The sequence below is a fragment of the Alexandromys fortis genome, unplaced genomic scaffold, assembly GCF_014885135.2.
Source record: "Alexandromys fortis isolate MF-2015 unplaced genomic scaffold, M_Fortis_MF-2015_v1.1 scaffold_153, whole genome shotgun sequence".
Taxonomy (NCBI): Eukaryota; Metazoa; Chordata; class Mammalia; order Rodentia; family Cricetidae; genus Alexandromys; species Alexandromys fortis.
Genome location: NW_026068032.1, coordinates 2,271,137 through 2,284,710, shown reverse-complemented (window position 1 = coordinate 2,284,710; position 13,574 = coordinate 2,271,137). Strand labels below are relative to the sequence as shown.

At 44.7% G+C, this 13,574-nt stretch overlaps 1 protein-coding gene across 1 annotated transcript in view; it reads left to right on the top strand.

Annotated features, from left to right (window-relative positions):
* Itpr2 (inositol 1,4,5-trisphosphate receptor type 2) overlaps window positions 1-13,574 on the top strand; it is a 391,521-nt gene that overhangs the window by 273,306 nt on the left and 104,641 nt on the right. The window contains exons 42-45 of the mRNA XM_050164739.1: window positions 975-1,175; window positions 2,384-2,494; window positions 6,464-6,559; window positions 7,189-7,311. Of these exons, the coding sequence (XP_050020696.1) occupies window positions 975-1,175; window positions 2,384-2,494; window positions 6,464-6,559; window positions 7,189-7,311 (531 nt within the window). The remainder of the gene's footprint in view (window positions 1-974; window positions 1,176-2,383; window positions 2,495-6,463; window positions 6,560-7,188; window positions 7,312-13,574) is intronic.

Below are 13,574 nucleotides of genomic sequence, written 5' to 3'. Positions count from 1 at the left end.
GATCCATGCATGTACATCTTCTGTTCAGGAGAATATATATTATACACAGTCTCGACTGTTTCCTTTAGTAACTTCATCTATTGCCGCATTCCTTAACAATGCTGATCCACACATACGGAGGTGTTTCCCATGATCCCAAGCCCATTGTGCTGCCAGGGAGAAGGCTCCAGCTTTTGCTATGACACTTTCTGTGCTAACAGGCAGTGAGAGTCAGTCGTGTGTGTGTGTGTGTGTGTGTGTGTGTGTGTACAGATTTAGGGTCATTCACAGAAATAGGTCTCTTCCCTGAGAAGCTTGATAGAAAAGCATGTTTCTCAGACCATGGCCTTACAGCCACTGCACAGTGAAGATAGGGGGGTAGTTCATTTGGAAGTTGGACCCCTTCCCCCTAGCATTTTGTTTTCCTATCCTTTCTACTTTTCATACTTACTTCCATCCTTTGTTGGTTTAAAATGATGACAATGGAGCAGTGTTTGTTATGACCTGTTCTGAAGATGCTTTTGCCACAACCCAAGAGGTCTCTCTTCTAATAGAAACTTAGTATGTCAATATTTAAATATTTTTATTTTAAAATTATCATGAAAAATAGAGTTTGCTTTTCTAAAACTTATTTTACCTTCCAACTATAGTTTTCCTTCCTTCCTCTTCTCCCAGTTCCTCCCCGCAGCCTCTTCTCTGCCTCCTTCCCTCTGAGAAACAATGCTTTATTATGACATCCTCAGCCATATCATTCTGTTTAGACATCGCCACCCCCATTACTTTTCCCTTATTACTCCCCTCTTTTGTTGGTCCCCTCCCTTCACTCAAGATGTCCACGCATACACACACACACACACACACACACACACACACAGAGATAGATAGATAGAGAGAGAGAGAGAGAGAGAGAGCGAGAGAGCGAGCTGGACATGGCCAGCACCCTTCTCTGTGTTTTGTTCCCGGTCCTTCAGTTGCACCCTCTTTAACCCCTCCAGAACTTCTTGAGGAATCAGAACAATAAAACGAACCACAACCTTGTGTGTGAGACGCTTCAGTTTCTGGACTGCATCTGCGGGAGCACCACAGGTGGCCTGGGCCTGCTGGGTCTCTACATCAACGAGAAGAATGTAGCTCTGGTCAATCAGACCCTGGAGAGCTTGACAGAGTACTGCCAGGGCCCATGCCACGAAAACCAGGTAACCATGACAGTGGAGCTTCACGGGATGGGAGCCGGACTCAGGAGCAGTGTGCCAGACTAGGTGCAGAGCCGGCCTCCTGGGCCCATGACGGCTTCCTGCTCGCTCCGCCAGCATTGCCATTTTCTTACAGAAGATACAGAAGTGGAATTGTAGACGAGCAAATGCCAGGCCATATTTTAAATTTCATTGTGAAAGAAGATTCTCGTGAACGTATATAAGATAAAAGAATTACAAAAGAAGGGAAAGATTATATTCCTTCCCAGTGTTCAGGCTTTCTCTATAGAGAATCTCTCCAGATGTGTGGGGTTAACTGGCTGTGACTTTGGCTCCACTGCAGTGCAGGGGAACCTAAAACCCATGTTACACTCAGTGAGCTAGTTGTCTGATACCCGTGCTACACACTCAGTGAGCTAGTCTGATACACATGTTACACACCCAGTGAGCTAGTCTGATACACATGTTACACACTCAGTGAGCTAGTCTGATACGTGTGCTACACACTCAGTGAGCTAGTCTGATACACATGTTACACACCCAGTGAGCTAGTCTGATATGTGTGCTACACACTCAGTGAGCTAGTCTGATACGTGTGCTACACACCCAGTGAGCTAGTCTAATACATGTGCTACACATTCAGTGAGCTAGTCTGATATCCGTGTCACACACCCAGTGAGCTAGTCGTCTGATACCCGTGCTACACACTCAGTGAGCTAGTCTGATACACATGTTACACACTCAGTGAGCTAGTCTGATATCCGTGTCACACACTCAGTGAGCTAGTCTGATACCCTTGCTATACACACTCAGTGAGCTAGTCTGATTCCCGTGTTACACATTCAGTGAGCTAGTCTGATATCCGTGTTACACACTCAGTGAGCTAGTCTGATATCCGTGTCACACACTCAGTGAGCTAGTCTGATATGTGTGCTACTCACCCAGTGAGTTAGTCTAATATGTGTGCTACAACACTCAGTGAGCCAATCTGATACATGTGTTACACACTCAGTGATGTGTTAGTATTCAGGACCCAGAGGCATTGACCAGTGCAAGTCAATTAATAGAGCCCACCCCCCCAAAAAACTAATTAAGCTGTCCAACATTTGTACAACAAATGCACCTGGCATTTAAAAGTTTCAGGTCTTCTGTTGCCGTCTCTAGTGTGGAGAGCAAGCAGCATGCCATTTTACAGACATCTCCTTTTCTAGACCTGCATCGCCACTCACGAATCGAACGGGATCGACATCATCATCTCCCTGATTCTCAGTGACATCAACCCTCTTGGCAAATACAGAATGGACTTGGTGTTGCAGCTGAAGGTAGGATGACCCCCGGCACTTTCCACACGCACCTCCCATGCAGAGTGAATTCTGAGTCTTCAAGTGATTGTGCAAAACACCATCACCTGCTCAACTCGGGAACCGACAGGAGAGGGCAGCGAGCTCAGGAGTCTCACTGAGCCAGGGAATGTGATCTCTTGCAGGCCGCAGGCACAGTGAGGTTCTCTGCTAGAGGTGCTGAAGCAGCCCCTTACCTCCTCTCCCTTGTTTTAATTTCCCATTTTTCATTACAAATAGAAGTGGAAAGTGTTTGATACCCACTCTCTCGTGGGCATTTAATTTGCCCTGGCTTGAGAATTTCATCTAGTGGTCACAATTAGATAGCATAAAGGAATGTTGCATTTTAGTTGAATCTCGCCACCTCCCAATTATAGTGTTTATGTTGAGCCTAGTATCCACTTCTAGAAAATTCTAACAATCAAAAGTTAGGAGCATAATGGCATCCAAATATTTTTGTTCAAATGAAAATAGATAAATAAAAAACAACTTACATAAATCTTACATGCTAAGAAATGATATTCAAGTTAGATAAGTTACTTTAGGCTGCATCATTGTGTTGAATATTTACACTGGTTAAAACCAAACCCAGGGGCCTGTAAGGGGATAGATAGCTTGGTAAGAACAGCTCTCAAGTTTGGTCCCCAGAAGCCTTCTGAAAAAGCCCAGTGTGGCGCTATGCCTTCTGGACTCCATATGCATGGACACACGTGCACAGCACATATAAACAAACTTAGCAGCTCATCACATGGCTAAACACACTCTTGTTTTTGGTAAAGCCAGGCCTCTCCAACTTGATAGAAAATTAACATTGGGCGGGTGAGTTGGTGGCCAAGGAGAATCCAGAATGCTGTCTGTATACAGTGGGTTGTACTCAGATCCACTACTGCGAAGTCTGTGCTGGGCTCTGTTTGTGTATTTAATGCTTTCGTCTGTACTGTGTGTAAGATCTGATACCCCCACCCACACCCTGGCCCACCTTCATGATGGGGGTGCCCTTCCTGCCTTTGTTCCTTGGGCTTTTCCTTCAGTTAGTTAGTATGTAACATGCAACCCAACTGGAGACGCTAACAAGAGTTTGTCCTCCTCTCTGAAATTCAGCTTTAACTGTAATTCACGGAGACACAGAATCCAGAGGCTGCTGAAGCTCTTTGTTGTTTAGAAGCTGAATTCTAAAATCGGGCTTGTCAGTCACATGGCTCTGTGGGGGAGGTGTTGAGTGACTCACCGACTTAACACAGAGTGTAGGTGTGTGGGTTATTTACAAATCCAGATCTTACTTTGAAAAATTAAATAATGATGATTTACTGAACTAAAATATTAGGTATTCAAATTAAAGTGCTTTTAAAATGGGTCATTCCGTTTTTATTTATTTCAGTAGCACAGTTTATTGAAACATGGCAGTCAGATAGATCCGTGTGCAGCCAAAACAACAGTTGGGTTTGTCTCTCTTGAAATACCTTGTATATGGTTTTAACTTAAAGTCTGAAGTGAGTATACTCTTTAAATCTAAAGATTTTGTGTTTATTATGCCTGATAAGAGAGCAGCTGTGAGGCACAATTACTCACGTTGGCAAGTTTAGGGACACTTATGAGAGGAGGCATTATATGAGAATTATCCACGTTATGTGAGAATTATCCATGTTATATGAGAATTATCCATGTTGGCAACACTTATGAGATGAGGCACTTCAAATAATAAATCAGTAACATTGACTCCTGGATTTGATGGCTTAGTTAGCCATAATTTTAGTAACACTTTCAATATAGTATAGCACTATAAGTATATACCATATGACTTAATATAATTTAAATGCAGTATTATAAAAACTACCATTTTAAATATGCTTTATATACTCATTTAATCTCTGGCTTAGCGAACGTCTCAGATGCGTGCCTCATCCTTCACAGTGTTTTTGTAACTGACCTGTGACTGCCAGGTGCTATGTTTGGTCAGAGGTGCATGTCTGTGTTTTGTTTAGAAAGACTCCAGCTTCCCCTCGAAGGAAAATCCTGTTAGCAGGAGTACTTAGGTTTTTCAGTATACCCAGGTGCACGAACTTCTAAATTGGTTCAGAGTTCAGGATGCCATTGGCAAGATTTCTTTCTATTTTCACAAAGTATGAGAAAGAAAATTGGTTAAAAGCACCACACAGCCAATGGCATCCGAAACTGGAGACATTTTAGAGTCCTATTCTATTGGCCCTGCAGAGCATGGCTCATTGAGAACACACCCTGTCCTGCCAGGGTGTTACCTGAATTCTGTGGGGTCTGCTCATGTGATTCTAAGGGTTCTCCGTCTAATCCCTAAGCCATGTTTTAAACATCTATTGCTTGGAACCTAGGTTATAAAAGTGGTTCATAGGACTTGAAAATACTCATAAAATGCAAAATTGGAATAGAAAAAAAATAGAACCACATTCCCAGCACTGAAATCTTTCATGGTGGCTGTTGCATTGGCGTGATCCATCATCACCCTTGTTATCTTCAGGACCATTAGGCATCCTTTTAAAGGTGGCATTTGGCAGAGCTGGGAGCACTGGATGGAACGTAGGACCCAATCTAACCCAAGTTAGTTTATACAGTCTCATCAATTACTGCCTTGTCTGCCTACGCCAAACATGATTCAGCTTGATTATTTCATTCTTAATTATTCCACTCTAAAAACATGTGGACTCTGAGTCTCTTAGACATGTCTTTAAATCCCTTCATTCCCACTCTCTCATACACATATACACTTATCAGGAGTCTGTATGGAGTAACAGTGTTTCCTGTGGTGACTCTCTGGTACCGGTTTTAAGACTGAAAATTACTTCATACTTTGCGATCTTAAGTAGCAGTATCTGAGGTAGCATCCAGGAACACATACCACTTTCACTCTCTATTAAGAGAATAGTCTTAATGTTAATAAACGTGATGAATTCAGTGAGCTATCGGGAAAACATCTCCATATTTCCAATTGGGAATTTAGGACTTCAATATTAGTTCTCACTGATGATTCACAAATGTATGTAACATTTCAATATGCTGCTACGATTATTACTTTGTTTTTTAAATGGCTGTACTCTATTCTTTAAATTATATACATACCATGTCCACAAAATGTCACTGACTCCTGCTCATCTGTTGAGGGAGCGGTGGGGCTGCATCCCCGGCACCCGGCCGCCCGCATGGCTTATGCCCCAAAATAATTACACGGAAACTGTATTCATTTAAACATTGCCTGGCCTCTTATTGGCTAGCTCTTACATATTAATTTAACCCATTTCTAATAATCTGTGTAGCCCATGAGCTGGCTTACCAGGAAAGATCTTAACCTGTGTCTGTCTGGAGTGGGAGAATCATGGCGACTCCCTGACTCAGCTTCTTTCTCCCAGTATCCTGTTCTGTTTACTCCACACACCTAAGGGTTGGCCTATCAAGGGGCCTAGGCAGTTTCTTTATTAATAAGAAATCACTCCCACATCACTCATCTGATTGTATTAGTAAGATGTCATTATGGAAATCCAATTTTAGAAACATTGGAAGAAAATATATTTCTATTTAATGCAGTGTCTAGTCAGTCTTCCATTTCAGACACCTGTAATTTTAAAATATTCCCCCTTGGGCAGGCGGTGGTGGTGCACACCTTTAATGCCAGCACTCGGGAGGAAGAGTCAGGCGGATCTCTGTGAGTTTGAGGCCAGCCTGAGCTACAGAGTGAGTTCTAGAACATCCAGGACTACACAGAGAAACCCTGTCTTAGGGTAGAAAATCCTCAAAAAATATCCCCCATCTTTTATGACTCGTAAAATATCCTACTTTCTGCTAGTAAGACAAAGTAAATAAAAAAGTTTCAGATTTCTCCTGATTGAGAAAACAAAAAGGGCCTGGTGATCTCAGCCAGCACAGATGCAGAGGGCTGTCGATCTGTGTGAATTGTGTGTGTACTCACCCAGTCCTTGCCCCCAGAACAACGCCTCCAAGCTTTTGCTGGCCATCATGGAGAGCAGACATGACAGCGAGAACGCAGAGAGAATTCTCTTCAACATGAGACCCAAAGAACTGGTAAGCGCGCTTGCCCAGGCTGTCTGCCAGGGGTACCATCTCCGGCTGCTCCAGGGAGCCTGGCAGGAGCACCATGGCCTCTGCAGGGGAGGGTGGTGAAGGCCCAAGTGACTGGGACCTGTGGATTCACTAGGTTTTATTTTAGAATTATTTTTCTGTTTTTATTTATGTGTATGTGTGTGTCTATGTATATGTATGTAATGTGTGTTCTGCTGCCCTTGGAGGCCAGAAACATGTGTCAGATCTCCTGGAGCCAAAGTTACAGGCTGTTGTAAGTACCCGGATGTGGGTGCTGGGAACTGACCTAGGGTCCTCTGCAAGAGCAGGAAGTGTACTTAATCCTGAGCTATCGGTTCAGCCTGCTTTTGCTAGTTTTATCCACTTTAAGCATGTTTCTTAGCTAAATTTCCACACTCTACTTAATTATATACCAACACCTACAGACTCTTACCTTGTTTTTTCCTATCAATGCAACTATTCACATGTTTGAGATATTTGTTCACTTACAGCTTTTATAGTTTTGTCTGCCATAAAACTTGCCAATTTTAAGTTAAAGCTCACTAACAATTGACGAGTTGCTGCCACCTTGCAGACCCCGTTCTGACTGTTTGTTCATTATTTGTTGCTAGGTGGATGTGATGAAGCAAGCCTATAACCAAGGACTGGAATGTGACCACGGGGACGAGGAGGGAGGGGATGACGGTGTTTCTCCAAAGGACGTTGGGCACAACATCTACATTCTGGCCCATCAGGTGTGCATTTTTTCTACATTTATCTTGCTTACCTGGTCATTGTGTCTTATGCTGATGGATTATTATTATTATTATATTTTTACCTTCTGATATCCTTATTTATTCAGCGCCTGCCCTCCTTGGTTTCAGTTAGAGAAAACAGTAAGTCCTCAGAATGCCCAATTATGCAATTCAGGGCCCACTAGGGAGCCTTTGACAAGTTAAAGAGCCTTGGGAGAATACTTCTGGGCCTGGAAGAAGAAAGTGTCTCACCCCAGAGCCTCAGGAGAGGGGAGGCCAGCTGCTGAGGAGGCAGGGTGTGAAGAGGTGGGTAGGGGTGTTCTACAGTTTAGCCAGGGCTAATCCAGAGAGAGCTCTGTCCTTCAGGCAGAGGTTGACAAGTTCTTAATCGAGGTCATTAAGTTTGCAGCTCTAAGCGCTTTCCACGGGACTTCTAGCGTCCATAAACTAAGTGTTCAATTTCTTCAGTGATGTTTCCATTTCATTGCTTGTAAGTACCAATATTTGATGAGCATTGTTGATAAGCTCAATCCCACAAACATGGCCAAATTGAAGCTCACATCATCTAACACAAATGGGTTTGAAATATAAAACTTGAAATGTGCACATGCTGGCTTGATTTTTGTCTCCAATGGCCCCATCGTTTTGAGGGGATAAAGTTCAGGCTTTGAAAATGTCTCAGACTTCCCAGGTGCCTCCTTCCACCTGCCGTCTCTCCTGTCTGCTTTCCCACTCATCTTATCTGTTGATTAAATAAACAGTCAGATTCTGGATAGATTTAGTTTTAAAGGTTGCTCTCTAGGTATTCCCTGTGCCCGTCATATGGCCATCTACTGGATAGAACCTTGAACAATGTTTTTGATTACTCTTTGAGGAAGGATCTGATTGCGAAAGCTCCAGCTCAGGGTTGCTGCTCCTGTTATACAGTCAGCACCCTGAGACGTGCAGGATTCTCGTAATCTGTCCGTTCACAAGGCGAGGGCAGCCGAGTTACAGCTGTGCAGACGGAAAGGCATTTTAGGCATTGAGGAACCAAAAGCCAAGCCGAGAGATGAGCAGAAGGAAGTGGAAAGACAGAGACTCAGGATCTGGGGAAGTCCCGTTTCAGAAAAAGAAAAGTCAGGTGGTAGAAGTTGAGTCAAGTTAGGAAAAGTAACAAAGAATGAGTAGAGAATGAACTGGAGTATGAACAGAAAATAATGACTCCCAGCCAGGACTTAAAATCCCATGGCATGCCAGAGGAACACAGGAGCACAGGGACGTAGTGTGTGTCTGGGCAGAGGACCTCAGAGTCTGCAACACCATCAGGAGAGGTGACAAAGAAAACTGGGGCAGAGCCAGCCCCAGAGGGTCTTCGTAAGAGGACCAGAACCACCTGCAGAGTCTTCACTGGAAGCTGGTCCTTCCTTGTTGGCAAAGGCTGTCCCCTCAGCAGGGGTGAGCAGCTGCAAGCCTCAGGCCTGGCCCTGTACGTTTGCTGGTATGCTCTAGGGCATAAATCCTCAGTCAGCCTAAACTCACCCGAGCACCAACAGAATTGCAGGCCTTGGAGCCAGACCAAGCCCCGTACCCTTGAAGTCTCAAGACACCAGCAGGAGCGTGGGCTACTGGAACATCAAAGACGTTCATCAAGATTCAGGTTAGGTCAGCTCCGTTTCAGTGGACTGAAGCCCAAGACCAGCAAATACAAATTGTGAGCTGGTCTTAGAGGGAAGGGGGACGCAGGACTAGAACAGACGCGAGAAAGGCAAACTGGCGGCAGGAGAAACGCGGACGGCAGAAAGGCCACTGGTTTTGATTGGCGTGAGCTGGAGAACAGATCTGTTCTTGGAGAGAACAGAAGCATCCAAAGTCGAAAGAGCCAGAGGTTCAAGCCGTCAAAGGGCGATCAGGGGTCAAAAGCAACTTGCAGAGAACAGGGCATGCGGAAGTGGCTGGGGTCCTACAGAGGGCTTTTATAAAACCTCTCCAGTCGTTTGCAGAGCTGTGAGGATATGCTGTGTAGCTGTGTTAAGGAAGCCAGGCTTCCGGAGGGAGAAGGACCCAGCTGAGTAAGGGAGGAAGTGGGTTCTGAACTGCCCAACGCGTCAGCCTTGTGATTTATCTGAGTCCGAACAGGTCCCGCTTAGAAACAGAGAGCCTGCAGGAGCGGAATCAGGCGCAGCCCCGCCCCCCCTTCAGTTCCGATTCTGCTGGTGTGTGTAACTGATGGTATAGTCACCGTCTGCAGCTTCCCTTTAGTGCCACAAGGAATTGTTCCCCGTCAGCATGTCGTTTTCCTTATGGAATTAATTATGCCACTGGTTTTCCTTGAGATGTTAGCAGTTTTCACTCACATTGGGCCCTTTCGATTCTTACGATTGTGGGTCATGACTGGCTTTGGCCTGGGCTGTTATCTGCCCTTGTGAACCTGCCATGTAAACAGCTCTTACACTGAGGTGTCACAAAACGAGGACAGGGTAGCCAGCTGTTCTTCAGAAGGGGAGCAGCTGTGCAGCGCCATGCAGAACCATGCAGGACGGATCCAGGCTCTGAGGCGGGAGCGTGGCACTCGGGCAGCTGATGACCTTGCAGATTTAAGCCCGCCTCTGCACCGCCCAGTCATTCGAGAACCAAGCTGCCCTTCCTCCCGGCTTCACCATCATCATCTTCTGCACACATGGCCTATTTTGGTGCTGTCAGACTTTCGGTTTTTGTTGTTGATGCTTTTCGTGGCAGGGACGTGGTTCTGCTTTTCCACCCTGACATCCCTCTGGGCCCTTCCTGTGGTCGGTGTTACAAGAAACAAATAATGCTTCTTGTAAGTGTCTTGTCTAATCTGCATAAAACTATAAATACATCACACAGGGAATTTCTTCAGCTTTGATTCTGCGGTGTTGTGCTGTGAATTTCCTCACCGCTCAGCCGCATGTGCTGGCTCTTCCTGTCTCTCGATCTCTTCTGAGCCCTGGTCTTGCTGCTTCATGTTTTGTTTCTTCCCTAAGCAGTTACCGCCCCCCCCCCCAGTACATTTCTTACTCTTTCACATGTGTTCATCATACGTCAGGCTGCATCACCTCCTTAGCTCCATCACGCAGTTGTCTCGTGTTGTCTGAGTCTCTCCATTTGCCTCTTTCCTGAAGTAAGATGGCGATGGAGAGGGCAGGGCATCATGGCTCCTGCCTTGATAATCCCACAACTCAGGAGGCTGAGGCAGGAGGACTGCTGTGAGTTCTAGGCCAGCCTAGGTGCCAGCATGAGACCCTGTCTCAAAACACAAAATAACAGAGCAAAATTAAAGAAATGGATGAAGGAATGTTAGATGCTTTGTGGGCAGGAAGATGCATTAAACAGAAAGTCAGTGGAAAATAAGAATAATACTCACTTTGATTAGTTACATGAAAATCTTCTCAAAATGCAAGCTTTCAATTTTTTCATGACTGTTTTCCTGAATCAGTAAATGGCCTTTAAACATGTAATTTTAAACATGTAACATAATTAGACATCATTTGAATGTTCTATAATTTTTGAATCACTCTTTATTGTTAAGTATAGGTTTCTAATATATTTGATATTATGAATTATGCTGTGATTAATGCCCTCATACATTAATCTTTGTCCACTGTCCTGGTGGTTTTCCTAGGGTAAAATCAGGAAGTTCAATTACTGGGCCATAGGGGCCACTCTATGGCTCTTGATACCCTTTGTGAAACTTAGTACCATTCAAAGAAAACTGCAGAACTGATAGAGTCAGGAGTATAGCTCTCAGTCCACAGACTCCTGTTCACTCCATCTGTGTGCGACACGAAAATGGAGATCTCACTTGTAGTCACTTCCTTTGCAGTGGCTCTCAGCCTTCCTGACGCTGCAACCCTTTCATACAGTTCCTCACGTTGTGGTGGCCCCAACCATAAAATTATTTTCATTGCTACTTCATAACTGTAATCTTGCTACTGTTATGAATCTTAATTTAAATATCTGTGTTTTCTGATGATCTCAGGCAGCCACTGTAGAAGGGTCAGTTGACTCCCAAAGGGGTCATGACCCACAGGTTGAGCACTGCTGCTTTAAAGAGCTTTTGAAATGGACCATCTGTCTTTGCATTCTTCGTTCTTTGATTGCTTGTATTTCTCCTATGAATTGCTTGCAGGTATATTTATCTTTTATCAGGTCTCCTTTGTCTTACAGAATTTTAATTAAGGATTAAACCATTAATAACCATTCATCTATCATATTGATTATATCTAATTTCCAATTCATTGACCTTTCAGTATTTTGATATCCTTTTTGTCTGTCAGCTTAAATTTGTTAGACACTCCCCTGGGGTTTCAATGAATGCATAATGAGTTCCACTTTTGTATTCAATCACTTAGTTCTCTACTGACATCATACATAGATGAGAAGATGTTTTCATTGGCCTTTGATTTTAAAAAATAAGGTCTCACTACACAGCCATGGCTGGTCTGGGGCTTGGAGCAATCTTCCTGGGTCAGGTTTCCAGGTGTTTGGATCACGTGTGTGCCACTATGCTGGGCTGAGATGGTAGGTTCCAGTTCTAACTCATCCCAGAAGGCACAGTCTGAGTTTTGGTGGAGAGGCCATGGTAGCTCTGTGCAGGAATGCAGGGAGTGGAAGCTTCTGGAGAAGAGATGAAGGCCAGAATACAGACCAGCCTGGGGCTTACACGCATGTGAGCGATCTGAGCAGGGCAGACCTAGGAGGCCTGATGCTCCTCCCTCAAGCACGGCGCTGGTATGCACCTCTGCCAGTTTGCCAGCTGGGATCCCAGACCTGGTGTTCTTTCTACTCCTTCCAGAACTTCAAAAGAAACCTGAATTTTTATTTTTTTTTTAAATTGTGAAAAATCTCATCTTTAAAAGTTGACAAGTCATTTAAAAAATGTAAAGACGCGGAGCAGGCCACCCCAGCTAAGAGCAGTCAGGAGCCATAGCTCACCACAGCTCGAACCTAGAGCCAGGCTAACCTAGCTAAGAGCAGCCAGGAGCCCCAGCTCACCACAGGTCGAACCTAGGACCCACATTCCTCAATCACTGAGTGTGTAGATGAGCAAGCTGTCTGGCTGCCAGGCACCATGACATAGTCTTACAGGGTAGTAACGATGACAGACCAGTTCTAGGACAATTTGCACTTGGACTAAAAACAGCGGAAGAGGGACAAACATGTCACAATTAGCAGACCATGGTATCAGCCATACACTGGTGGGGAACAGGGTCTGGTAAAGCTGGAGATGGGGCCATCTGGAGAACTTTCTCTGAGGATTTGAAACTGAAGCCGGATCTCGGGGAGAAAAATGAAAGCACATGAAATGGACGGGAACCCTTACAAGGTGCAGTTCGATGACTTCTGAATGGCATGAGCTCAGTGTGTCTACAGGGAGGAAATGAGACCCAAATGCTGGTCTACCCCAACCAACTAAGAGTATCTATCCCACTCAGTTCCTTTTGGGTTCATTTATCACAAGGTAGTAGCTATTGATTTCAATAACTACTCAAGTCAGGCAAGTTCAGGAGAAGCAGTATGTTTGGCTTACTGGCTACCTTCTGTTAGCAGCACCTTTTTTTCTGTGACATGTTTATCAGAGCCCTCATCTGAAGTCCGGCAATGCAGCAGCTGTGGCTGAGAGTCCGGCTCCTCTTCTCCCTCAAATCCATGCTGACTTCAGCTACAACCACAGGATTCAGAGTCTGTGGGGAGATGATGCATGTCTGTAGCCTCTGCAATTAGGGTGGAGGAAACAGCTCCCTCGAGTTCATTGTCTAGCCAGGCTGGCTGAATTAATGAGCTCCAGATTCAGCAAGAGAACCTGCTCAAAAATATAATGTGGGGAACAGTAGAGTGGTCTTACTGACGGTGGTCTCTGGATTCCACATGTGCACATGTATGTACACACCTAGGTGCACATCCCTGAGGCAAATGTGCTTATACCCCTGCATTCACAAAGTCTAGTAGGAGTGCTGCACATGTCAGAGAGTTGTATGCTGTTCCCCTCCCAAAGGAAAATGCCAGCACTTGCTATCCATATTTCAGTCACCCGGATTGTCACTTGGCACTAACCAAGGCACTCTGGGAAGGGGTGGGAACAGGGAATGGTAGGCGTGGCTTCCTTTCCTGCTTCATGCACTGGGATACTTTGTTATACTGGCATTTTCTAGATATCTGATAGTCTTCATTAAGTCACTTTCCCCTTAAAAATTCCATTTCATTGCTGCAATTGCTTGAGCTGTTCTCATTTGAAGGGCTATGCATATAAATTATTCTAAATA